Source organism: Gadus morhua, chromosome 11 (genome assembly GCF_902167405.1).
Source record: "Gadus morhua chromosome 11, gadMor3.0, whole genome shotgun sequence".
Classification (NCBI taxonomy): domain Eukaryota; kingdom Metazoa; phylum Chordata; class Actinopteri; order Gadiformes; family Gadidae; genus Gadus; species Gadus morhua.
In genome coordinates, this window is record NC_044058.1 from 14476642 (window position 1) to 14503725 (window position 27084).

The 27084-nt window shown below is 42.1% G+C and overlaps 3 protein-coding genes across 6 annotated transcripts in view; 2 read left to right on the forward strand and 1 right to left on the reverse strand.

Moving 5' to 3' along the window:
* Positions 1-2038: 2038 nt before the first annotated feature.
* Positions 2039-13655, reverse strand: LOC115554116 (antizyme inhibitor 1). 3 transcript variants are annotated; one of them, XM_030370743.1, is made up of 12 exons: positions 12360-12628; positions 11664-11783; positions 10539-10746; positions 10126-10299; positions 9427-9599; positions 7789-7923; positions 7140-7218; positions 5853-5927; positions 5292-5457; positions 4193-4308; positions 3495-3715; positions 2039-3216 (listed from the first exon to the last, which is right to left on the reverse strand). In XM_030370743.1, the coding sequence occupies exons 3-12, from the start codon at positions 10638-10640 to the stop codon at positions 3102-3104; spliced, it is 1356 nt and encodes a 451-aa protein (XP_030226603.1). In that variant the 5' UTR covers positions 10641-10746; positions 11664-11783; positions 12360-12628; the 3' UTR covers positions 2039-3101. The 3 variants fall into 3 exon arrangements, with proteins under 3 accessions (XP_030226603.1, XP_030226604.1, XP_030226605.1); XM_030370744.1 differs by lacking the exon at positions 12360-12628 and adding an exon at positions 13454-13655 and having other exon boundaries at positions 2963-3216; XM_030370745.1 differs by having other exon boundaries at positions 2963-3216; positions 12567-12586.
* Positions 13656-16909: 3254 nt separating this feature from the next.
* atp6v1c1a (ATPase H+ transporting V1 subunit C1a) lies at positions 16910-25312 on the forward strand. The gene is made up of 13 exons (XM_030370273.1): positions 16910-17104; positions 17481-17648; positions 18139-18206; positions 19256-19341; positions 19637-19731; positions 19952-20043; positions 20153-20251; positions 20374-20442; positions 22712-22804; positions 23060-23153; positions 23511-23608; positions 24079-24205; positions 24569-25312. Exons 2-13 carry the CDS (start codon positions 17517-17519, stop codon positions 24665-24667), a joined length of 1152 nt encoding a protein of 383 aa, XP_030226133.1. The 5' UTR covers positions 16910-17104; positions 17481-17516; the 3' UTR covers positions 24668-25312.
* Positions 25313-25629: 317 nt separating this feature from the next.
* The window catches only part of spire1b (spire-type actin nucleation factor 1b), a 33176-nt gene continuing 31721 nt past the window's right edge, over positions 25630-27084 (forward strand). Inside the window, exon 1 of one of the 2 annotated variants that reach the window (XM_030370271.1) lies at positions 25630-26461. In XM_030370271.1, coding sequence (XP_030226131.1) covers positions 26104-26461 — 358 coding nt within the window. In that variant the 5' untranslated portion in view covers positions 25630-26103. The remainder of the gene's footprint in view (positions 26462-27084) is intronic. The other variant, XM_030370272.1, reaches the window with a different exon arrangement.

A 27084-nucleotide genomic window follows, 5' to 3' on the forward strand; every position in this document is an offset into this window, starting at 1 on the left:
CATAGGCCTTGCGTCCAGAGGCAATTTGCTCTGCATCTCGTGGTGGACGCCCTTTGGAAATCGAAAATGAAGAGAGGTTCAAGACTAATTACAGTTTGCAATTGGTATGTTGGGGCCAGGCTATTTGGATCCATCTCTTTCAATGCATATCTTTTTCTGATTAATACATATCTGGTTTTCCTTTGTATGTGTACCACCACAGAACGGCATACCATCCAGACTGACCACTGCCTTTCCCTTTTGCCTGTGTGTGCATGAATCCATTGTGTGTCTACAACCTCCCCTCTGTTCTCTGAGTCTTTGCATGGAGATCCAGACAACTGACATTTAATGAAGCCACATGGCTGTCTGGGACCTCCAAGGTACCCTGACACTTCTGTCAAACTCAAACCACCTAGCCTCTTATCCTATGATCATTTAATAAAGTCTGGCCACAAATTCCATCTAAACACAGGTTCAGAATTGAAGTGAATTCGTTTTTGGTTCTCTTTATCCGTCTATCTCAATGTTATCTTCAAGGGCATCTTCTTTTGCCTTTTCCTCCCTCACATCAGATTTAATGTCAGGTTCACTCTCCATGTTGTGGGCAATGACTTGCTGTGCACTGTTCACAAAGAGGTAGGGAGAGCCTGAGCGGCCATATACTTCAGTGGGGCCCTCGGGCGCCTGGCCCCTCAGGCTCTCCCCGTTTTCTTTGTTTAGCCATCAGCGGTGACGCCTGGTGGCAGCAAGTTGCCACCCATCGCACCTTTACCACCGCCCATTGTGCCTGTGACAGGCCGATCTCCTTTTGCTCAAGTCATCGCACCCGGAGAGAGGTAGTTGTGGGCATGTTGGTCCCCAGGGGGACTGCGGAAAGTTTGTCTACACGAAGTCCAGTCTGAATGCACATGAGGCTTCACACAGGTAAGCCTACGCGTGGATCAAACTCTCAATTGTCTGTGTTGCTTTATTCACCCCCGAGGGTGATTTAAAAAGCCTAATTAAAATTAATCCACATGCTCATCATAATGTAATGTAAAATGTAATCCTCATTTCTGATATACTTTTAATTGAATGCACTTTGTAGTTTGGCAGTACATCCTCAGTTGACTGATCATCCAGGACAGTGGTTTTCAAACTATTTTAACTTAACAAATGGTTTATTAAGGTGGGATTCAGATTCAACTGATTTTATTAAGGCGGAAGTATACAAATGTTTTTTATTTCGAAATTGTGCAATTAACCCATGCATTTCTGGCGACTTCTGGAGAGTCGAGCATGGCGATTAAAGTGGTCGATTTGGATGTAACTGTTCCAAAATCTTAATCGTGAGCGATCATTTAAAAAGAGGGCCCACGCTAAGACAACTATGAGGTCAAATTTGCACGACTGCATGCTTAAGTGAGTTAAGCCCAGATCGCAAGACCAATTCCAGCCAGGCTAACGTTACCCTAATCTTGAGGTAAAATGTGAGGGGAGACACACCACTCACGTGGGATTGCATGCCAGTCAGATTTCATATAAGACTACTGTATTTCACGATTTGGATTGGGGTTATTACGTTTCCCTGTAAGGGCACAGCCGACATTGAAGATCATGGGTGCAATCTTAAATTGACATCAAATATATATACGGATACACACACATACATATACTGCACATACATATATATATACATATACAATATATTTATGTCGTATATATATGGTGTATATATATATTTTAGTGTTCCGGTTGAATAATACATGTCCAGACCTGAGATATAGCCTTCTATTCTACATTTGTACAACTACTACTTAATCGACTGAATACTTGAAAAAGTGAGTGATCTAATGTTTGTAATGATATCTCTAACATTTGTTTTCATTACACAGAATAAAAGTAATGTTTCCTTAGTAGCCTATTTACATGTATGCAACTCTTTTAAAATATTACATTTTTACAATGCACTAGAATTGGAGACTCAATATGACATGTTATATTGCATATACATATAGATGTATAGATATCTCGATATATAAAATACATAACATTAAGAAAACACAGGACGATGCCATTGATAATCAACCCAGTGAGGTTTTTAATAATGATAATTTGATGACACGCACAGCTACAGGTTAACAACGTGTATTGTCCTTTTGGTTGTTAGCCGGTTCACAAAGGATAAACATGTTTAGTTAAAACTAGGTATAATGGTAAATCCAAGAAATCACTATTTAAAAAGGAAGAAGAACGCTCAACCAGCAGCCATTATAAATATTAAACATGGCACACAGCTTGTTAAGAGTTATAGGAAGATTAAAGATTCCTTCTACAAAGCGTCCCTTTCCTTCAATAATCAGCACTTTTTTAGGCCTCTTTTCACATCCCCTGTGCCACCTTTAGCACATTCTTTAGTCTTAAAAAAAGATATCAAAAAAACATTGTTTGCCAAGGTTGAGGTACAGCAATTACCAGCCCGGTCCTCCGATAGTATGGTAGCTCGCCAAGACAGCACGCCACACTTCGGCGGTTTACCACTCTGAAACACACCAGTCGATTGGTGCACACCTAGCAGTGAGCCTTCTCGCTTCTAGCCCAGAAATGAGCAGCAAGCAGTATATAGCCACGGCGTCCCCTAGAGACAGCTCTCATGCTGCATAACGTGCTCATTCTTCACAATGTTTCCCCATTGAGGCACAATTGGATACAGTTAACTGCAACCAAAAGTTGGAAGAAAAATTTGCACTTTGATCTGTGCAGCTGTGTCATGCCTTAAGCCCTGAAGTGAAATTACTGAGTGCTGAAAACTAAGCAAAGATGCAATACTGGAATCAGGCTTTTTAGACAAAATAAACAAATATACAACCCCTTAATTTATAAATACACATAAATATAAATACACAATTGAATGCATGTAGTACAATCACTGGAAATAAATCTTGCAAACAGGACAAATTTAAATCAATAACTAATACAACGGGATACGCTACGTTTTCAGTTAACTTTCTGACTCGTCCTTTTTTTTTTTTTGCATAATTATCCGACAGATACTTTGGGTTTGCGAACTATAACAAACCAGCCAAATTCCAGCCACACTGTCCGTTTAAGTCCTTCCAAAATGTATACCAGAACAATCACTAAGCTGGGACAGAGAAGGCAGCCCCTGATTGGCAGGATTTGAAGAAATAGGGGACCAGAGAGAAGTTCTTGAGGTTGATCTCTTGCGTGACGCCAGTATCTTGCATCTCAAACCTGAGATGGAAACAAAACAATGTCTGGTTACAATTGAATACAGTGTTAAAACAAGAAAGGAATAACCTCTTGCTTATTTTTCTATAAAACGAAGCACCGTGTGATTTCGTTGAGCTAGTCCCAGCCCCCTATTAAAAAAAATATAACGCCTTCTGGCCTCCTCCTGGTCGATATCTTTTTTCCATTTAAAAGGTGGGGCTGATTGCCGTTCAGTTTTCTCCACTCGCAAGAATAAGTTGTTTTAGTGTTTGGTTCTCCTTTAGTGTTGGAGCTTTTACCAGTCTCTGGTGGAGATGACATAGTGGACCGGGGGAGCGGGCGTGGTGACCCCGCCTCCCGCCATCGGCCGGCCCAGACTGAAGCTCCCGGCGTTGGCGAAGACCAGCCAGTCGCCCGTGTGGAGCTCAGGCAACACACACTGCTCCACAACCTGGTCCATGTCGTCCCCGGATGGACCCCACAGGCTACAGCTGAACATCGGCTCATCTGGGGCGATGTTCTGGGAGGACCGAAAAGAGAAGGTACTTTGATTGCTATAGCAAGGCCAATGGCAGTACACAGAGGGAGACAGGGTAGAAGGGTGAGGACTCGGAAAATTTTGTTTTTGCTGATCCCACCAAGGTTGCTGGTGATTACTTTCAAGGCTCCATTTTTCTTTACTTCCACTGCCGCCATTTGTTTTCCATTTGAATGTTCTAAATAATTTTGCTTTGTTGTTGTTATTAGTTCATTATTATTATTTCATCATCTGATTAGGCCATGTTAGATATGCAATAGGCATCAGCTCTCTAAACACTCCTAGTGCAGTTTGGAGTACTATAATATTAATGGTATTTTTGTAGGATACATACAGCCTAGGTAGTTGCCTTCAAGTGACGCAGATTGACCTATCCTTGCTGAAAGGACCACCATTCAGATGCATAGACCTTGAAAAGTTACATCTTCCCTCACTAGGGAGGTAATTTCCTCCACTCACCTTGTGAACCAACGGCACTGGGATCACAGAGTCAGTGAGTTTGCAGGAGAAGGATCCGTACACGCCCTCGTTGATGTAGTACTGAAACTCTGGCTCGTCATTGGCAGACGGCGCGTCTGTGGCAAGAGGGCAGAAGACAATGACAGGAGGTTGAAGCTAGTGGAGGCAGTTTTGAGAAACAAGCTAGAGACAGCTATATTTTGAATGTATCCAACCATTAAAAAAACCTCTCTTCTGGCCTCCCTCAAGAGCCACTCCCATAGCCTGGCTATTGCTAGACCAAGCTCAATCGTAGATTGCATGTTGGTCTGGGGAAGCTGCCGTCGTTTTCTTCAGGACAAGAGGCATGGTCAATGGGCCTAGTTCAAATGACTCTGTACGCAATTGGCTGCTTGCCGTTGCTTTCCTGTCGTCATTGTGTTAAACCAGCCAATAACGCGCCAGAGGGAAAAGCCAGCTTGTTGAACGGCTGCCGCAAAAACGTATCGGAGGCAGAACGAAATGTATTGCTCTTCTCCAGACCCTTGTGCAGGGCGAACTCACATCGCCGGCAGAATGGGCGGGGCTACCCAGTCTACCACTCCCCAAAACACATGACTTGCTCGCTAGCTTTAGCAATAGGTCTGCCTAGCCCAAGTTGTGCAAGATTCCGTTCATGTGCAATAGATGTATGGGGGAAGAGTGCATGCAGAAGATATCTAGGTAAGTAGGAAGTAAGACAGGGAGGCTATCCAATCAATTAATTTGGGCCAAATGAAATGATTCAACAGGCTTATTAAAGGTCTGTGATAACCACACCACAGATATCATTTTTTTTTATGGATTGCTGTAGAGATGTTAAGAGAATTTCCACAAATATGACAAAAATGGGTTTAAAATCAAATGCCCCATCCTAGCTTTAATAGAAAGTAATTAATTGTATATTGGGTCGGATACATCCATAAGCCATATATGTTTAACTGGTTTTCTTTGACTTGACCCAAGCTGAATCCGATTGCCTTTAAAATGCTCAATATTGGACTCATCCAGGGGTCTTCAATTTTGTTTTAGGGTTTCATTCTTCTTGAAGAATCTCATTGCAGAACAAGTCATTACTGACCTCGGTGGAGTTCCTGCAGATCGCGTGCTACAACACCCTTTGAGATGATGTTGACGGCCAATGTGAAGGCAGGGGCCACCAGATAGCCGCCAAGCTCAGCCACGATGGAGACCCCAGTGGAAGGAGGGAAGTACAAGTCAACCACGGACATTACAGCCCTGTTGATCTGAAGCAGAGAGAATTACATGTTCATGATTCAGGGAAGTCGCATTGGCGGGGTCAACACGCCCGATGCATTACATGAATGTCATGTAATGATATTTGAATGCATGTAATACTAATGTGAACTATTATTTACACACACAATCAAGCTTAACTTATAAAAAAAACACATAATTTTTGTTCAGCTCTCTCCTAAATTACTCCGTAATCATCCCGATCTTTTTTTTTTTAATAAATCGTACCTCTCATATGCATTTGCGCCCGATAAATAAAGTTTGATTTTATCACCTTTTTCATTAAGTGATAGTGATGGTCTTTGCTTTTATATCGGTTTAGATGTCCACACACAGATAAACAGATACACGACACAGACACACAGGGAAAGGAAGGCCCACTGACCTGTTTGAGCTGGGTCTCTGAACCACTGATCCCGTCTCCAATATCCAAGATGTTCATAGTAAACCCCATGTCCTCCTGGGGGAATGGGATAAACACCATGAACAAAAGAAAAACATCTACTGGCATATGACCTTAAAGACACCCCATTATACTGGTTTTCTGGTCTTAATTTCTTATTAATGACTCCTATAGCGCAACCTGACACGAATCACAGCACAAAAAACTATGTTGATTTTCTGGAAACTCTTCCTCTCATCTGGCCGCTTTCAGCATTCTCTGTCAACGCTCGGTTTCGTCCTTCTCCGCCCCCTCGCCCCCCTTCTGCCAACCCCACTCTGTTGTGATTGGTAACCTTCCGGAAGACCTGCAAAGGGCAGTCTAGCTCCACCGGGCGGGCAGATTTGACCAGGCATATGGGGGCGTGGCAGGAGTGCCTCTACGTAGATGATTTCCTGGAAATGTGAACAAGTGAATCGCAAACGTTGTCCCGAGTGTTTAGCGCTCTGCACAGCAACCCCAGACTGTCAGCAGGGAATACGTCGAAATGCATGTACGTCATTATTTGACACTTTAGTATGGTTAAACATGACTATCAATCATTATAACAACGTTTATAGGTCATACAAGTCGAAAAAGCATAATAGGTCCCCTTTAAAGAGCACCTATTATGCTTTTTTCGACTTTTATGACCTATAAACGTTGTTGTAATGATTTATAGTCATGTTTAACCATACTAAAGGGTCAAATAATGACGTACATGCATTTAGACGTATTCCCTGCTGACCGTCTGGGGTGGTTGTGAAGAGCGCTTAACACTAGGGACGCCGGTCGCGATTCACTTGTTAAAATTTCCGGGATTTATCTACGTAGAACAATCCGGATTTTCCATGTATGGTAATGCTGCAGCATGCTCTTCCGGAAGGTAACAAATCACAACGGAGTGGGGTTGGCAGGAGGGGGGCGAGGGGGTGGAGAAGGACTAAGCCGAGTGTTGACAGAGAATGCTGAAAGCGCCCAGATGAGAGGAAGAGTTCCCCGAAAATAGACATGTTTTTTTGTGCTGTGATTCGTGTCAGGTTGCTCTATAGGAGTCATTAATAAGAAATTAAGAGCAGAAAAGTAGTATAATAGGAGATCTTTAAGAAAATATGAATAATATTAAAATAAATCTAAAATATTATCTTAATTCAATACAAATAAGTACACATTTTTACATATTAATATAAATATGGTCAACATCGAAATAAAAAAAAAATAAACCAATACAAAAACTTATTGAAAACTCACCGCCATGTCAAACACGCACCGGGCGTCAGAGATGGCGTTAGCGTATGCCTGCTCGTTATCACAGCTGGAGATGTTGAACCTGTTAAGAGGCCAGGGATACTAGGTGTTAGCAGGGCCGTAGCACCAAATTCTGGGCCCTGTATACAGGAGGTACTGCTGGGCCCCCCACCCCGAATTCCCCCTACCAGCGCCCTGCATAGAATTGCCTGGCGGCAATTTGCCGCCGAGCGCAGTGTGCGGCTCATACCACTTGGGGATGGTAGCAAATTCTAAAGACATACTTTTTTTTTGTTATTATCATTTTTTTATTCCCATGGGCACCCCTCTGCCTTGGGACCCCCCACAACTGTGTACCTTATACCCGCAGTCCGACGGCCCTGGGTGTTAGTAACACTACTTAGTAACAGTACTTTGATAGTATAGTCTAAACTAACTGAGGAGCATTAAAAAGCAATGGTGATAAGAAAGATCAAGCACAGCTTTTACTTAAAAAAAATGTCCAATAGTTCTCCTCTCTCGATATCTCTAAAAAAGGACAAAGGCTGATGAGAATCATGGAGGGCATGTCAGGTTAGGGATTCTACTTCCTGGAGGTGCTGGGGTTTCTACTGGTCCAGTTCCCTGTCCACGTGTCCTGAGCAGGTCTTACCTGGCTCCCACCACCTGGACGCCCAGCTCCTTGGCCCTCTCCAACAGGCGTCTGCAATCCTTCAGGGAACAGCCCAGCTTCATGCTCATCTCCTCCCCTCTGCCGGACGCCTCCGTCAGCACCTGCAGCAGCAGCCTTGGGAATAAAATAATACCAAATAAATATACTATTAAGAAAATGTACAGACCAAAAAGATGGTTTAATTGAATTTAACAAATGGCTATGGATACAAAATAATGCCGTAACTTGTATTTAATGAGCTGATCTTTTTAGCTCTTTACCAGGAAAAATGCACCACAAAAAAACAGTTCTCAGAACACCCGCCGCAGCAGACAATTTTCCGGTTTATATCCATGATCAACAGTACAGATGGACAAATTATTAACGGATGCCAGCATTTACTTCTCAGAATCTCAGTGGGTGTTGGTTTAGGGAAAAATAAGGGTTTTCATTATGTGCCATAGGGCTTTGACTTTTGGCCAAAAATCATATTCGAAGTTCGTTTGTTTATTAATATTAGTATTCGAATATATTCGAATATTTATTAATAATATTTTGACCATTAAATGCCTTCAGTAATACCTGGGCTGAATCCGAGTACTTAGTACATACTATTTATGTTCAGTGTCTACTACAGCTATGCGTAGAACGCCTAGAACGGTCTACAGCTATGCGTAGAACGCCTCTGAACTCTTCCGAACACCGCCGTAACTCCACCGGATGTTTGGAGATGACGTGTCTCCCCTCAGATGCCGGCAAAATTACCTTGATAAGTTACCTGTTTTCCATCTTGTCATCGTTGCTATTAAATTAAAAATGTCTTTTTACTTAATTACTTACTTTACTTTTTTACTCTTTTTAATGTCTCTTTTTTTCGCCGCTTTCTATGACGTCTTTCTAAGCCGCTGTTGGTAGTGTCGGGTCAGCCATCTCTTCTTCGTTCGTTACCACACCCGTAGTCTGGTAACGACCTACCGTTGTATACTGTGGCGGTAGTACGCATTCGGAAACGTTTTCCGTGCTACACAATGCACACTGAGCATTCGGACGCGCTATATTTGTGGCGTACTACAAAATGCATACTATAAGTATGAGTATTCGGATTCAGCCCTTGATTGGGCTTTGCGAGGTTTGTTTACCGACGTTGCTATGGTTACCGGTCTTGCGTGTTCCAACTGTTTATTATCTTTCTAATAAATCGCTGTCTAATCAATACTTCATTCACTGCCTCTTCCGTGGTCATTACAATATTATGAATAGACTGCATGGGTTCTCCGACGTCTCTCCCTCTTGGCCTGCCCATAACAGGTTCGAATATTAAGGGCTGCCTAATATTCGTTCGAATTATTTTTATTTTTTTTGATATTCGAATTATATTCGAATCACGAAGTTCGAAGTCAAAGCCCTAATGTGCCAACAGACAGAGCTTGTGAATCCTCAAAGCATACTGGCATTTTCATATTGCTAGTATAAATGTCAACAACATCATCATTCATGTAGCAAAACAGACAATAACAATATGCAACAGATTAAGTTGAGGGATGAGGTTTATCATAATGGACACATGGCAACTCTGTAACACATACATGATGGGTGCTGGTCGATAAAAGCCGATACTTCTGGTCTGAAGGCACTTACTTGGCACGCGGGTGACAGCGGGCGATCTTGCGTAGCTCCGCCTCGTTATCACACACGAGGAGGTCCACGCTGCATTTGGCGGCGTACTTGATGTGGGAGAGCTGTTTGCAACCGCCGCTGTAGATGATGTCCTCTGAGGGAACGCCGTGGCTCTGCACCATCTCCAGCTCGGACTGAAACAAACCCCCAGGGGTAGACGAGCACGACGGGACATACGGGTTACTATGGTAATGTAGAAGGGAGACCTGGCAGGAACCAGTGAGAGCACAGGTGGGCGGTTCATTGCGTACCATGATGGTAGTACGATACCAAGATAAAAACACAAGGTAACTTGCGTTTGGAACGTGTATTTGGAAGTGTGGCCAAAAATGCTGCGCCGTTTTGAATGAATAGATGTTGCTTGGTTACCGTATTACAAAACCACAAGAATCACAACCTTGCACAATCCTTTGATCCAACAATCAAAAGTGATTTTGGCAGCTGTCCCAAATTGTTTATTCCAGGCGTAAAATATATCAAAGTCGTTTGCTGACAAACTCTGACTGCTCTGGTATGACTCGTTTATAAATGTCCTACGGGTTCTCATCGAGACATTTCAACCCTTTGTAATGCCCTTGTAAAGATCTTAGGATACAGCCAACAGCCAAACACAGACCAGATAGATCATAAGTAAGACGAGAACTCCCACAACTAGGGTACCTTGTTTGTGCACATGAATCCTGTTCCAAGGGCGGCAAGGACTTCGATGAGGGCCGGGCTGCTGTTGCATCGGACAGCGTAGTAGGGCCGAATCTGGGGCACACAGGCTCGCCAGCGAACATGCTGCCGCATTACGGCTCCCAGATCCGCCACAAAAAACGCATTCTTGTCGGCCTAAGGGACCAATGAAAAATAAATGCAGTATTAGCCAATTCTAGTCAGTGATATTCTTCAAGGAAATATACTTAAATGAAGGTTGACTAAGTATACGGGAGAGTTACTACACTCATTTAATTTGATCACAGGTTCTAGCGAAACACAAATCCCGTTTCTGAACTATGTTGTGGTGTCGACGGAGTAGTAAACACATTTTGAGTACAAGTGCAAGTGCCACAATGTTCTAACTGCATTACCAGGGACTGTTCAGAGATGTGGTTGTCGACAACATGCTGGAGGAGCGTGCCTCCGTCCAGCAGGTCGATGGAGTACTGCGGTTCGTCATATAGTCCTTTCATCTTGTCAAATGACCTCCGCTTGTCCAACAAACATGTGTGATACGGAGAGGTCCAGGTCTTTCTGGTTTGGCCCTTCTTCAGCCCTTGGGGTGCTAGATGCAAACAACTGGGTAAAAAAAACAGACAAATATCAATAACAAGATAAATATTTCCAAGATCAGGGCGGTTAATATCGTCATGGGTGCTTCAAACTTTTATTTAAATTGTTTCTCTGGTGGACAAGAATGTGACTGAGACAAGCCATTTTCAACGAGTAGCCAATCGGAGCACAGAATGGATCCAGCGGTGTTAGCGCTTGTAGTGTGTGGAGGAGGCTCATTCATCCGAATGGCCATCAGGAAAACACAGAGTCTGGGGCACAGAGTTCGTTTACTTTACCACCAATTACCCCACACAATCACCCATAATCCCTGTGCTGGTGACCCGTAAAAGGCTGCTTTTGATGGCATTAACCAAGGTACAATGGAGGCGGCCTCAGCGTCAGATGCCAGCGTCGATAATGTTACACAGTGCGTCAGCAGGACAGAGCTGTCCACTCAGGAACAGATGTGAAGTGACTGTGTAGTTTTCTAGGGATCTGTGTGTGGCTTTAGGGATAGTGCGAAGAAACGAGTTGTCTGACTGGGTATTCAATTGAACCAAGATGGGAACCAAATTATTAGAGTGTAAAAAAGAAAATTCACTGTGGGAATCGTGGAACAGAACATAACTGAGCATTTACAAACATCAATGTCTGAGTCTGACTAAATTGATCAGGGAATACCCACAGCGTGTTGAATTAAAACTATGATTGCGACTATCCAAAAAAAGCGAAGGAATGTCAAATCAAATAATAAATTAGTTAGAAGTAGTTGAGATTAAGGACAATTTTATAGTTTAAATATGAATTAAGACACAAGGGGGAAAAATAAAAAAAGAGAAAATATTCAATATTGGGTTGCAAAATGCACATGAAACCATGTATCCACACATTAGAAAATTGTAAGACGAGGACGCATTAGGCCTACATAATACGATACATACATGGAGGAGTCCGGTGATGGAGCTCATCCACTATCAGCTGGGATCCCAAGGAGGCTCGGCGTTGAAGTCAAACGGCTCTCGGTAGAGAGCCTTCCCTAAGCCTTCTGGGTAGTTGTAAGCCTGCAAACAAACCTAGAGTTTAGGGCTATATAAAGCACACGTATTTTGAAAGATGATCTATGCACATTGCACACGTTGGCAAACGATCTAATGACTGGACCGAGAGTTATACCAAATATGTTAGACGATTTGAACAGTCCTACGGGGTAAAAAATAAAAAGTAGCACAGATGTACTTGTTATTTAAAAACATCCATGCAACACGTATGTAAATCCAGTAACGCGAAAGATAACTACAGCCATTTAGTTTTAAACTGTGAGCTGAGTGAGTTAAACATGAGTTCTTTACTTTGATTTCTGCCCATTAACATGAGGTTCACGTTATAAACCGTGAAACTACAACTATGCAGCCTGCCGAGAGTCACCACGGCCTTTGTATTTCAACACATCTCATCGGACCTGGAGAAGATAGTTTTCAGCATCGATCAACATGTATATGTATAGAATATATTTATAACAATATCCGCACGTTGGATGCCAGGCACCCATCTGGCCATCAAACCAGCCGAAGCCAGTTTCATATCAACAACATGCTAACGGAGGACAACTGGAGCTAACAGCGTCTAACGTTACTTACGTGTGCAGAAAGCCCAAAGCTGGGGATGGATCCCTTTTTCTTTTTGGGCGGAATTTTTAAAGAGTAGTGGGGATACTATAGAGTGAAATAATTATTGCCATGCACGTCGTTGATCGCGGCAAAAATGAGCTACTTCGACTGCTTTTTTAACCAGCTATGGACGGTCACCATGGATGTATGAAAGCACCGTAGGCGTAAACGTCGTACCCAGGAGTTCTTGTTCTTGAACCGGATGCTCCGAATATGCGTTATGGCCGAGAGAGAGAGAGGGCGGGACTTTCAGTTACTTAAGCGGATAGAGTCCGGAAAGAGGGAGGGACTTCTGATACAGATAGTACATATCCGTTTCTTTAACATTTAGGACATTGCTTTATACAATGATTCGTCACTTCTACATAATCCCCTTGTCGTTCTTGTGGTTGGTTTTGTTGTTATTCATATATTTTTCTTCTTCTAGATCTAGGGACTGTTAACTGGCGGACACATACCATAGGAAGTGAGACCGGCATTAGCGTTTCTGTAGACCGGAATATGGCTGCAATTCTGGATCCTTTCTATCAAATATGCCTTGGAGGTCGAGTTAGGCTCGGTGGGAGGGGCTTAACGCTTTCAGAGCTGTCAAGCCCTTAGTTAGTATTTACTTTTATTAACCATAACACAAATACTAATGAAGTAAAACTAACTGAACAAAAAAATCCTAACATCAATATATAATAATATAATATATTATAACATTAATAATAATAATAATAATAATAATAATAATAATAATAATAATAATAATAATAATATAGTAAAATGTATGTAAATCTGCATACATGTTTTTTGGTTGGGCTGTTACTATACAGTAGGTGTTAAAAAAAAGGTTAGGAACTTAAAGCATACACTTAAAAGAGGACGTCAGATAACCAAACACATATATTTGTCTTCTTCTACTTGCTTATCAATCTTGAAAATGTATTATGAAGAGGAAATAAATTCACTTTTTCTAATATCAATATTCAAAAGATAATATCATGAGATTAATTTTCTGCCTTCATTAATGTTATTAATTAAAGGCATTAACTAGTTCAGTATAATGTTCAACTAAATACCTGAATTGTCTCCTCATTAATTTCCTCTGGCTAGTTAACAATGTCAGAACATTGTCCAGTAGTCTCCAGATAATTAATTCTCTGCGGCTGCATTCAGCATCTTCCCAGTCTTCCTCAATGGAGAGCAAGCGGTGTACATTTGTCTTCAGATTAAGCTCCGCTGGATTCCTCCGTCCTTTGCCCTTGTTTTGAAATGGTGAAGATATTAGTCGGTCCCTGAAGGCGGCAACACCACAGACGTTTTTTTTTTTCTCTCTCCTTTACAACACAGCGCGTGACGGTGGCGGGCAGGGCTGAGCTACTGTTTAAACAGACAGAAAGTATTCAGGCAAGTCTCCAAAACGGCTCTGGAATGAAAAAGTGACAACATCTTTAGCTAGGCTTCGTCATTGGAAAATGAATAGCCTACATGTCCTTTAAGAAGTAAGGGCCTAATCCAAAATATAATCTATAAGAGTTGATGGATAATTCAGAGTAATTAAGTACATTTAATGACTAATGGGCCTCTCGGATGTTTGACACAGAGATATGTAGTCTTCTGGAAAACTTGAGAAACTCTCTCAATGTAATTTACTGATTGCACTGCTGAATCTTTATAGTAGAATTTCAACACTTCTTTGATCATTTACCCATCGACCAGGCACTATGTGAGACTCCTTGTGATTTCTGGTTCCTGCTTCTCATGACCGATATTGTCCTTCTAATTACAGTTTTTATTTTACACAATACACTACTAATATTCTCTATAAATGTAATGCAATTCCATCAATTCATAACATTACACTGAGGATATCATTGTTATTATTTAATAATCACAGTCATAAAACAAATCATATTTTTTAGCATATTTGAAGAGAGCCAAGCAAAAGCTGGAAAATCTTGGTACAAAGTTGCTTTGCGACAAACATTTAAATAAAATGTTTTTGAATATGTGACGCTTTTTATACAGTTAATAAAGTCTGGGGAACCATCCACTTTACAAGCTACACACATATATTCAATTTTATGTTGGTTTGTGAGTGCTGTGCATTTGTAAGGCATACCAATTGTACATTTCTGTTGACATCAGTAAAGGAGGGTTCAAATCTGAAGCAACTCCACAATGCAAAGGACAAAATAGTCCTACACAATATAGCATTGTTTGCCTCACTCATACAAGTGCTGCATATGGTCCTTTGTAACCTCTTTAGATGGGAAGTCATTGTAGACCACGACACAAAAGCTGTTCCGTGTTTTGTCCCTCTGCATTCTGACAGTAAATGCTACGTATATGCTAGTCTAATCACACATAACATCTGAACTGGCATGCCGGCAAACCCCAATGTTTAATTTTCATTGTTTAGATCCTAATAACAACTCCAGCAGCCGCCGGGTACGGGCGGCCCAGACGTGTGTGTGGCCCACTGGGAGGAAAAAGGGCTCAGTGGCTGCATTGAATTCTCATCCACAAGATTTGCCAAAAGATTACATCAACACTGTGGCTCAGCGAGGTCTGCAGATAGAGTTCATAGGACCAAAGCCCATGGACAGGCGTACTTTCAAGCTTACAAAGAATCTAAACACTCAGAATCATGTCATACAACGATAACACCAGGCAAGGAACAGCCTTTGTTTCTGTTTTGTTTGACTAGTTATGAGAAAATACCCCCCCCTAAATGATAAATTAGATAAGATTCATAGATTTGCTCTATGCTAATTCTCTGCATTATGTAACAGGGCTTAGTATTGTGCTTGTTGTAATGCAGTGTGCGTTTAAAAACCTGTTTCTTGTACCTCTTTTGTGAGAGAATGTTGCTAAGTAGAAAGAAGTCCAGACACATCTTTCCTGAGTTCTGTGGTGAATGCTAAGCAGGGTTAGAGAAAGCCATTGGCCGTCTAAGTTCAATGATTGTGCAAATGTAAATTCCTTTAAAGGTTAACCTCCGGGGTCTTAAAAGATATTTAAGAAAAACGAACGTAACTTGTAATAGTTTGATGACAAAGATATTATACTAGCAAATAATAAAGGAAGGAACTTCAGGGTCAAATAATGTGATAAGCCAGATAATATATTAAAAGATATATTTGTTTGAGTATGCTTTCTCTGTTCATGTCATTGTAACAATAGTTTCAAGGGTCAAGAGATATGAAGATAAGCCATGTCACTCAAACAGTAACAGAATGTTAAACATGTCCAACCTCTCACCTCTCTTTCTCTTTCTGCCACAAATAATCAGGGCCCAATTCATTACACTTTTCTCATGGCATCACTCAGTGCCAGCAGGTTTCATACATTTGTATTATTAGAGCTGATCAACAGGACCGCCTAAAATATCTGATATTGTTATAGTTTAAGTTTCATGTGTGTGTTTGTGTGTGTGTGTGTGTGTGTGTGTGTGTGTGTGTGTGTGTGTGTGTGTGTGTGTGTGTGTGTGTGTGTGTGTGTGTGTGCGTGTGTGTGTGTGTGTGTGTGTGTGTGTGTGTGTGTGTGTCGGGGGGTGGGGGTGTGCGTGTGTGCTGGTGTGTGAGTGTGCCTGCCTGTCGGCCTGTCTGTCTGTCTTATCTTGTGTGGGTTTATGTGTGTGTGTGGATGTGTGTGTCTGTGTGTTTAGGTGCAGCTATTTTAGAGTTTAGGAATCAAACAGGTTTTTAGGTGTTGCTGGACAATAACTCTATACTCTGTACATTTGTATAGTTGTAAATGATCAACGTTCTTCAGAGCCTTCGTCTTCAAAAACCGTGCAAAAATATTCAGATGTAAGCTCTTTTTGTCGAATGAATGTGATGGATATTTATAGTTTAAACGTAGCATACAAAATTGTAGTAGAATACATAAAAACACAGGGGCAATATTTTGTAAAGCTTAAAATTGACAACTGATGAGTTGCATGGACAGCCGTCTTCCTCTACAAAGTGGCTGATTAAGACCTATCGCAGGCAGTGATAACATCAGGCAGACTGGCCTATGGCCAGCCATAGGGACAAAAATCAATCCCGCTGTTTGATCTCCAGGGTTGGCTCCACTCAGACCAAGCATTGTGTTGGAAACAATGAACCCCAGACCCACTGAACTAAACATATCCCATCGGCTGCATTTTTCCAAGACTTCCATGAGGAGACACCCAAGTTCAGGAAACCAGAGTCCACCTTATCCAATTTTGGAAAGTCAAATGTGTATTGTGTCTGACTGACGACTCAATGCTGATTGTAGCCATCGGTGTCCAGAACAGTTATAGCTGCTGTCAGATAAATCTACCCCACTAAAGTTAGGACAGCAGTTCTAATGTGTACCTTCTTGGAAGGGAAAGGTAACATGTTCAGCCTACCAATATTAATGGCACAAAGTAATATATTCACTTTGAAACTCTTGGTAATGTGTTTTACCAACTTTTTACAGATGTCTAATAGTTAAATTCATTGGTGGAGATGGAATGGTATCTGATTGCAGTATGCATCCCAACCAGAGGTGGACGCTAGTGAGCTTGGTGGGTGACGAGTGCGCATGATTGAGTGCGCAGAGAGGCCTTCCTGTTTTACGGAATAATCAGGTGACTTAATGCTGCTATGACAAGATCTCAAGAATTGGACTAATGGCAAATATGAATACTTGCAAGCTCTAAAAAAATAATACTATATATTTTCCTGAAAACATCCTATTGGTTTCTTATTCAGGTAAGCGCAAATAGTGAACCAACAACGAGCACACTGTGTTTGTCGCTAGTACCGTGGGTAAATATACTGCAGCTAATCCTTCCGTGTGTAGTTACTGACCAGCTGGTTTCTGACAGCTTCACGTTGCACCCCGCAGTGTATGGTTGTTTATCAAACTCAATGGTAAACACGTCCTACAATCACTTCATACACGGTGTACCGTTAATGCTGTTGCCATATGTCATCAAGAAACAGGGCTAATCATGTTTTATTGCCCTTGACAGTTTCTGAGTCTTCTGTGCTTTACATAACATCGAGGAATACAGTGGTCGTTCTACTAAATTATTAATGGCACAAAATATGGTTATAACGGACTTGCTGTCTCACATGCTGTTAGTTCAACAAGCCAACTGGTCGGAGAAGCACTGTAAACATGTCAGAGTTCTGGTTGATCTCGGCTCCTGGCGAGAAGACATGCCAGCAGACCTGGGACCACATGATGGTGGCCACCACTCGCACCAACAACCTGTCCACCAACCACAAGTTCAACATCCCCGATCTCAAGGTTAGCAGCAGCACCCACTGAATACAGTTTCAACAATTAATTTAGATCTAAAACGAATTCAACACCATGATCATAACACACCATGATGAATGAACAGCGCTTGTCTAAAGCATTCTAGTATATAATAAATACTATGTCTTCATGGTAAGGTTACATGTTGCTTTGATAAAGTGTTCCTTGCTACAGTTTCTCGGTTGGCTACTGCTTTGGTCATTCATTGCAAGACCCAGATGAGATTACCCCACCTTTTTAATACATGAGGTGTTAATATTCTCCTCGAACTGTAACCCTAACCCTAATGTATGAAGGGCTTCTGACAAAAGAGGTGCCGTCCTAAAGACAATCCCCTGGTGGCCACCACTCGCTGATTAAAACTCAGATACCGTTGTTCAAATGCAACACCTTTTTTCAAAATGGCCTAACATTACTGGACCAGAGATGTTCTTCAAAGCATTTTTTGCGCTGAAGGGCTCTTTTCCTTTTGTTGCAGGTTGGGACTCTGGACGTCTTGGTTGGGCTGTCGGATGAGCTGGCCAAACTAGACGGCTTTGTTGAAAGGTACATTGCCCCAACACCCTCTGTCTGAGTTGGTGTCCTCTTTGTGATTCCATCCTATGTAATATGTTTGATGTACATGGGTAGTTTGAACTGTTGATGAAGCACTAAATGTTTAAGCACTAAATCCTCTGATGTAAAGCTTGGACCTATTATTATTTTCTGCTTACCTTCCCCTATAACCGTGGGGAATTTCACACTGGTCTAAAGCTAAGAAGGCACGCAGGCTAAAGTTTGCAATTTACAGTTGGGTGACATGGCGGCATCTTTCACAGTCTGGGAAAAAAAGGTATTTTAGGCTCATGACTAATGGGCCTCTCGGATGTTTGACACATAGATATGTAGTCTTCTGGAAAAGTTGAGAAATCTCTCACAGTAATTTACTGATTGCACCGCTGAATCTTTTCACTATGGAATTACAGGGATAGAAAGTCAAAAATTACATCATGGTTTCACTTTTAAAGGGGATTTTAAATTTACAACACTTCTTTTATCGTTTCCCCATCCAAAAGGCACCTTGTGAGACTCCTTGTGATCTCACGTTCCTGTTTGTCATGACCAACATTGTCCTTCTAAACAATATGTTGACCTATCTTCTTTCAAATGTGGATGTCCTTCCTGTATATTTCTATGGCCATATGGATTTAGGGAGGAGGATTTCGTTTTTTAGGCGGTTCGTAAACCCTTGATCAAATAAATATAACCAAAAATAATTTCGTGAACGAGTAGTGATGGCTGCCATTGAAGCTACATAGAGCATGATCAGCTCTCCCTTTTAAAGATGTAGTTAGACAAACCAAATGCGTGTCCTTGTAACAAAATGTATTTGCTGATATTCAAATGATGTATGCTATGGTGATTTATGAAGAGGCGTGTGGCTATGCCATGGCGGTGAAACATACTATTTCTGGAGCACAATGTGTGTCTGCTTATAAATCTAGTATTGATTTTAGGGGTTGGGATACGTTGTTATAGCGGGGTACTGTGAACTCTTTTGATGTGTGTTTGTGCTAGTGCCGAGGGGTTTTGACATCTCTCTCGGCTCTTCACAGTGTGCTGAAGAAGGTGGCTCAGTACATGGCCGACGTGCTGGAGGACAGCCGAGACAAAGTCCAGGAGAACCTGCTGGCCAATGGAGGTAGTCCAACCCCCTGCACATATAACGCCATTGAGATGAGATGGGATCTCTATGCTTACAATCATTTAGGATTTGTTTGAATGTAATAGATCAAATTTAGCTAATCTATGGTGAGCGGCCCAGTAGAAAAAAAATATGCCTTATTCAAAGAATATTAAGCCTTTGCTGTACGTAAACTCAAATACTGTTTTCATAAAGACTGTTTAGTTCATTCTGACCTGAAAGACTTCTGTTGGTTTGAGTACCATTGGTTTATAAATCTCCTTTTTGCGCCTCCTACGTGTTTTTTTTCCAGTGGACCTTGTCACCTACATCACACGGTTTCAGTGGGACATGGCCAAGTATCCCATCAAACAGTCCCTGAAAAACATCTCAGAGATCATCTCCAAGGTAGCGCTCCCACTCAACACAAAATGAACTCTGGAGACCTGGCAGTGTTTAAACGGATGGCCCCTAACCTCTCTATGGTCAACGTGTGATTCATGCTGCTAGGTTGCCATGTTTTTACCTGTGCTTTGGATACATCATGATGTGTCTGTGTGAGAGCAGGGCTGAAAGCATGCCTTGTTGCAACCTCTTCCCATTTCTCCTCCCCCCCCGCCCCCCCCAGCAAGTGAGTCAGATTGACAACGATCTGAAGGCCAGGGCATCAGCCTACAACAACCTGAAGGGAAACCTGCAGAACCTCGAGAGGAAGAATGCGTAAGTGTTTTCTTTATTGTGTGTGTGTGTTCTCAAGGGTGTTTTACATGGTATGTGAGGGATGATATTTACTTTTTCGGTAATGACATATGCTTCCCTATACCACCAGGGGGAGCCTGCTGACCAGAAGCCTGGCAGACATCGTTAAAAAGGAAGACTTTGTAATTGACTCAGAGTACCTCATCACTATGCTGGTGGTGGTTCCGAAGTAAGAACTTAGCCTAGCTGTAAAACAAAAAGGCATGAATAGATAAATATGGGTCTGTTGAATGTATGGTTGGTTGAGTTAAAGCTGAGCTCTGTTTTAATGGGTGTTCTCATGCCTGGTAGGACTGGATATGCTGACTGGCAGAAAACGTATGAAACACTTGCTGAGATGGTCGTTCCGCGATCCACAAAGTAAGTTACACGTGGTTACACAGTTTTGCTGGTGATTTGGCAAAACAGAGATTTTTAATGCTTGTAACCTAGTTATGTATTATTTAGAACCAGACGTGAGAAAATATGTGATGGAACATAAATTGCAAAATCCTGATTCTGACATCTAGAAATGCTTCAGAAAGATTAGAGATTTGAGAGAAATGTTACAGAGTTCATAACTCTTCTACAACCTATACATCTCTTCTACAACCTACAATCTATACCCCCCCCCCCCCCCCCCCCCCACACACCATCTCCCTAAAACCATTAACCCACATTTAGTTTTTATTTCTTTGTCAACACAAAGGACAAAGAAAGAAGTGCATGCAAACCTCATTACCATGTCAGGCCCCACACTGAAAATGGTGTGACTTATGAATTCACTTGGCAGCCGTCAAACCGTCACTTAGATCCTCCATCCCTACTGGTGACGTTGCCTAGCAACACCCTCGCTATGCAGATACTCATTAGCAGTTGCTCATTAAAAAAGTCTTGGGGACCTCCTCTTCTGGCATCCCAACGGTGGAACAGGATCTTTGGACTGTGGCAGAAACATTATCCATCTGCTCATGGGCTTGTTTCTTCGCTTTCTCTATGTTGGTATTGCTGAACAAACTAGTGCGATGTAGTCTTATGATAGGCTGACATGCACACATTTTCTCCTGGTATGCTAAAAGAAGGTTGAACTACTTTAGGGATCATCTGTCAACATTATTCTCATGCTATAGTCATTTGTGGGTTATTTGCAGAGGCGGACAGAGTACACAGCTTCCTTACTTGAGTAAAAGTACAGATACCCCTTGCTAAATTTTACTCAAGTACAAGTAAAAGTACTACAGTCAGATGTCTACTTAAGTAAAAGTACTGAAGTACTTGTTTTTAAAAGTACTTGAGTATCAAGAGTACAAGAGTATGTTTTCTAAATATTGCATTACTACTGCCACAGTGCTTACATTTATGTATAGAAACGTCCTACATGGAGTTATGAAAAATGTTAAAACATTGGAGAATGTAAAAGGAATTGAAAGTAAAATCAAGTAATTTTCATCTTTTTACCATGGCAATAGCACAATAGATCACGCCAGGCTGTGGTATGTGCTCATTCTACCACTGTTAAGGGGCGTTGTCCGGCCCCGACGCGCAGCGGAGGGCCGGCGACCCCCTTCACAGTGGTATAATGAGCACATGCCACTGACTGAAGTGATCTATTGCTTTTATACAACGGTTACTGTTATGGCGAAAAGAAAGTCATAGACACACTACATTTAAAAAGAAACCAAGAAAGTCAAAGTAGCCGTTTTGTTAAAGACTACCAAAAAGTAGTCCCTCCTGGCTGCCGCTATGCATCGACGGTCGCTATGCAACACACTTTAGCGTCCCTCCGAGAAAAGGCTCCGATAGAGCGGTTCGCCGGCAATTTATCCTATGGAGCAGTTCACTCGCCGTGTGCTTAAGCTTTCGTTAGTCTCTCCATCGCCTTGCTCACTTCCGGAGTAACAACATTTACACCCTCTCCATCATCCAACACATGTTTTACTTTGTAACTGTTTCTACTTCCAGGCGCGGATTGATATGCAAACTTTCACAAAATGATCGGGCGTCATAGCAGTTATGTATATGCTCATTATACAACAGTTGGGAACCAATCAGATCACTGGATTTAGGTCCCCCGTTGTATAAAGTATAACAGTATACTCAAGAACATAAAAACAATTGCTCAGCTTACATAAATATGCAATATCAGAAAAGAAAATTCAGCTAACAATTCTATGTATGTGTGAGTTTCTCCGTTTTTTTATCAATCAAATCAACAATCGTCTCTCATCTAATTCTGACCATGGAGTTGGCTTTGGCGGAAAGCAAAGGTGATTGCTGATAGGCTGAAGGCTGTCCTAATCAGTTTGAGAGGGAATCACGTTTGAGAGGGAAACAACAAATTGAGGGTTTCCGTGATTTTTCTTTTCTCCTTTTATTTTTTATTTTTCAGAAGGAGTAACGGGTACTCACGGTTATGGATAGAAATGTAACGGAGTAAAGAGTACAATATTTGCCTCTTAAATGTACTTGAGTAAAGTCATGAGTACTCCCAAAAAATGATACTCGAGTAAAGTACAGATCCCTAAAAATTGTACTTAAGTACTGTACTCAAGTAAATGTACTCCGTTACTGTCCGGCTCTGGTTATTTGTATAGTGCAAATATATACGTTTGCAGAAGTGTTATTGACGTGACATCTTTGCTTCTCCCAGTCTGCTGTTTGAGGACCAGGAAAGCGGTCTGTTCAGTGTGACCCTCTTTAGAAAGGCCCTCGATGACTTCAGACACAAGGCCAGGGAAAACAAGTAAGGGCCATGTCTCACTGCACCGACAGCACACTTATCACCACACTGGATCACTTGAGTCCTCATTGCCATTGTCAGAGACCTACATTAATAGGTCTCCGAAATTAAAACCTTTCTGTTTTAATGTTGTTACATATTGTTACATTTTTGAAAAGGTTACATGTTTTCTGATGTACAATCTAGAGTGATTGTGAAGGTAGTCAACGGGAATGATCAAGATGACCTCTGACCTTTCTTTTACCTTGTTGTCTCTAGGTTCACCATGAGGGACTTCCAGTACAACGAAGAAGAGCTGAAGGCTGACAAAGAGGAGATGACGCGTCTCTCCACAGACAAGAAGAAGCAGTTTGTACGGGCCCTTGGTGTCTAGGAGAGAATGGCACAAATGTACCTAGTGGAAGGCACTAATCATTTAGTAGCATGGAGGATGAAAGATTACATCACGCATTTTTCCGTCATCTTTGATATGAGAAATGGATCAGACTGAAATAATCAAACACAGATTGGTGTGTTTTATGTAGGTTGTTGCATGCAAACAACAAAAACATACAAACCCACTCAATTTGTATAGTCGATTCCACTTTTTGGATTCGATTCCAAAGCCCGGAGTAGACTTCGATTCATTTCACTTTCTGCTTTGATTTTGGCCTTGACCACACAGTAGGAATAACTCCTAATGTTGGATATGGATCCTCCGCCCCTGTAGGGCCCTCTAGTGCGCTGGCTGAAGGTGAACTTCAGTGAGGCCTTCATCGCATGGGTCCACATCAAAGCACTACGGGTCTTCGTCGAGTCCGTCTTGAGGTACAGTTATTAGTTTAGAATTTATTATAAACTAAACCCTTGATTTATTTGTGGGTTTTATTACATGAATTATACATATGGCCTTGTAGTGATGGCTGTGTCCATGCTGTATAGCAGGTGTGAGACCTCTTTTATTAATGTATTCCTAAATACAAAGCCACAGAGATAGTCTAATTTCCAGATCAAATTCAACAACTTCTATTTACCATAATACAATATCACAAATTACAGGAATGGCCAGAAACGTTCATGTCTAGTTTGGAATAAAAATACGAGATGACAATGAAATGGTTTGTCTCTTTAAAGAACAATTTAAAGTAATGAAATTCTTGATGACTGTGCCAACTGAACGGTCCACCACCCCTGTGGTTAAAAAACAAATCAACCTAGTAGATCCTTTTGATCCGACCGGCCTGCCGACGTGTTAATGATAGTTCTTGCTAAGCTGCAACGCCACTATGCCTCTCCAGGTACGGCCTACCGGTCAACTTCCAGGCCATGCTCCTCCAGCCCACTAAGAAGACCATGAAGAAGCTAAGGGAGGTGCTGAATGAGCTCTACAAGCACCTGGACAGCAGTGCCGCCGGCATCATCGATGTGAGTCGGCCTGCTTTTGTTTACTATATTGATATTTTGTTTCATATTTTCATGTGTGTTTGTATTTCGTGGTTATGTTTCATTGTAAGGTTATTATGCACAGTAAAACTATTTGAATATAGATTTGGTCAGGAACAGCAGTTAGCAGAAGAAGGTGTTTTCCCCATCCGAACCCCATTTCTGCTTATTGGAATTCAGCGTAGATGCATGTGGGAAATATTTAACAAAACTTGTGTGTTACCGCTTCCCCTGAATATGAGGAACAGTTGCGGTTTACTGAGTAGCTGAGATCATGTTTTCCATCATGTTGAAATGCTCCCCCCGTTCACTGTTGAATGACATCACGGGTCGTGTGTTCCGCAGTCGGCGATGGACATTCCCGGCCTTAACTTGAGCCAGCAGGAGTACTACCCCTACGTTTACTACAAGATTGACTGCAACCTATTGGACTTCAAACTGTAACACAGTCCATGTTATGTAGTCGGTACGTTGAGTGCACATCTCAAACCTGTTAACCATATTTCTAAAAATCCATATATATATATATAAATATATATATCCCCCAACAACTCCCCCTTCATCCTTGTCATTGGGCTCTGTGTGTGCTTTCAGTCCCTCCTCCTTCATCTTTTAGTCTAACGTGTAAAACTCTGGGCATGCTCTTTCACTGTGGTGGAAGACCCGTAAACAAAATGGCTGCCACTTTGACACATAAGATAATAATGAACCCTGAATATCTTGTTTTATGACTTGGTTGTTGTTAATTCCATCGTGACCTGACATGTATTAAGAACCACTTGTGGATTTCATTTTGCTTCAGATGACAAGTTATGTTTTTACATTTACATTCATTCCTCTTTTGTGTTTGTGCTTATCGATAGCTGCTTATTCCAAGTTGATATTCCGGAGATTTCTATTTGTGTGTGTGTGTGTTTGTGTGCGTGTGTGTGATGCATCTGGTATGTGTTTCTGCCTGCCATGGCAAACATTTATGGAAAAAAAAAGATGTGGTACCCATGTTCTGTATATTTGATCTATAGATCTATTGTGAAAGTATTGTGTTTGCCATTGATTGTACATGAATAAATATGAAGATTACCCACATGATTCACTAGCTCTGAAGTTCCTTTTTATTTGTTGTGTTGGTGCAGGTGGGTGGTTGTGTTCTCACGTGCGATAGATAGTTTCCACTTCTCTATGGACTATCTCACTGAAGGAACTAGCTTGAAAAACACAAGTTCAGCCTCTCGAACAGCAGAGGGCACTATGTACATAATATACGCACATGAAATACATAATGTCATACCAATTAAATTCGGATTAAATGAGGAGTTAATTATTAGCGACGGATAGCCCCAATAATTTGGCTATTTATCACGCCCACCTCTGGCTGGTTATGTTATTCCCGTTTATCTATTGAATAAAATGCATCAATAATGTCAATCTCTAAATGCCACATTAAACGGTTGCCACAGTATAACTTCCATTCTAATCTCAGAGTGGGTAGAGAAGGCTTTCGAGGAACGGCTCCAATCTGCATGCTGTCTGAAATAGACTGCTCGCTGTGGGGTAAAATGTGTCTGACGTGCATGGTGGACGAGTAAAGGAGTGCAAAAGCGATCATGTGAGTGCTCAGGGTGTACCAACCAAGCTCGGAATGAATTGGAATGGGACAGCCTTTGAGACCATGAACACACAGTCATATGACGAACCAAGAACACAGCACGCAGGGGCGTCGCGCGAGGAAACTGTCATCATCACCCACTGCTGAGTGGAGAGGAGAGCGCAGCGCATCAATGCCACCAGGTGGTCTCGCTCACGTCGCTTGGAGTCTGGACTACACTACGCTGGCATCGTCTCGTCGTCGGCCTAATAGCCGTTGAGAGAAGAATGCAAGAATGGCGGAGGACGACGCCGAGCTGATCAGGGCAGCGTTGCAACGAGACCAGCGACTCCTGCAAAGCTCGTCTTGCGGGTGCACCGCGATGGATGGAGCGACCATGGAGGAAAAAGGAGAGGATCTATCTCTGGAGGCGATTCTAGCGCTGTACAACCAGCCCATCAATGAGGAGCAGGCATGGGCAGTTTGCTACCAGTGCTGCAGCACGCTGGCGAGGGGACCAGGGAGGAGGACCTCCGCGGCGGGTCTCGGGACAGCGTCCGTGGTGCACCGTGCGCGGAAGATCCAGGGACTCGGGGACGTGATCATCCAGAGAGACGGATTGGTTCGCTTCCGATACGACGAGGATTCACAAGGTAATACATGCGAGACGAGGCTTATCTACACTGGCACACTCGCCTTACCGTGCACGTGATATAAGAAAATATCAGATTTGATGGTTGGATTATTATCGTGTATAGGCCTTCCTATTTACAATAAAAAAACGAAAAAAATGCCCTTAGGCTATATAGGCATCTGGATTGCTACCTAGGCTCTCGGCCTGATGGATCAAGGAGAAGAAGATCTAGGAGCATGCTATTTAAACGCTTCAGTGCTATAGCCTATGCCTTTAATAGCCAACGCATGTTATTTACCTATTTCTATCCATTCAATGGTTCAGCCTACAACTACAGCTTCCCTATCAGAGGCCAACATGCCACTGGTGTCAGTTTCTATACCTCAAGAGATAAACCAAGACATGATTTCTCACCAGAACCCCGTGGGGTCTTGGTGAATCGTTGTAGGATGGTCCCTTATTTTGAATACAGGCCATTTTCTGCTGGACATTGGCTATTTAATGTGCTTAATCCTTTAGAGCAAGATTCTGTCGAGGTGGCATGGTGTTGATGTCGAGATCGGGTCATTGGTCTTGACCTGTGTGTCTAGACCAGGGCTACTGCACCTTAAGCTCTGTGACCCATCGGTGGACACAATTATT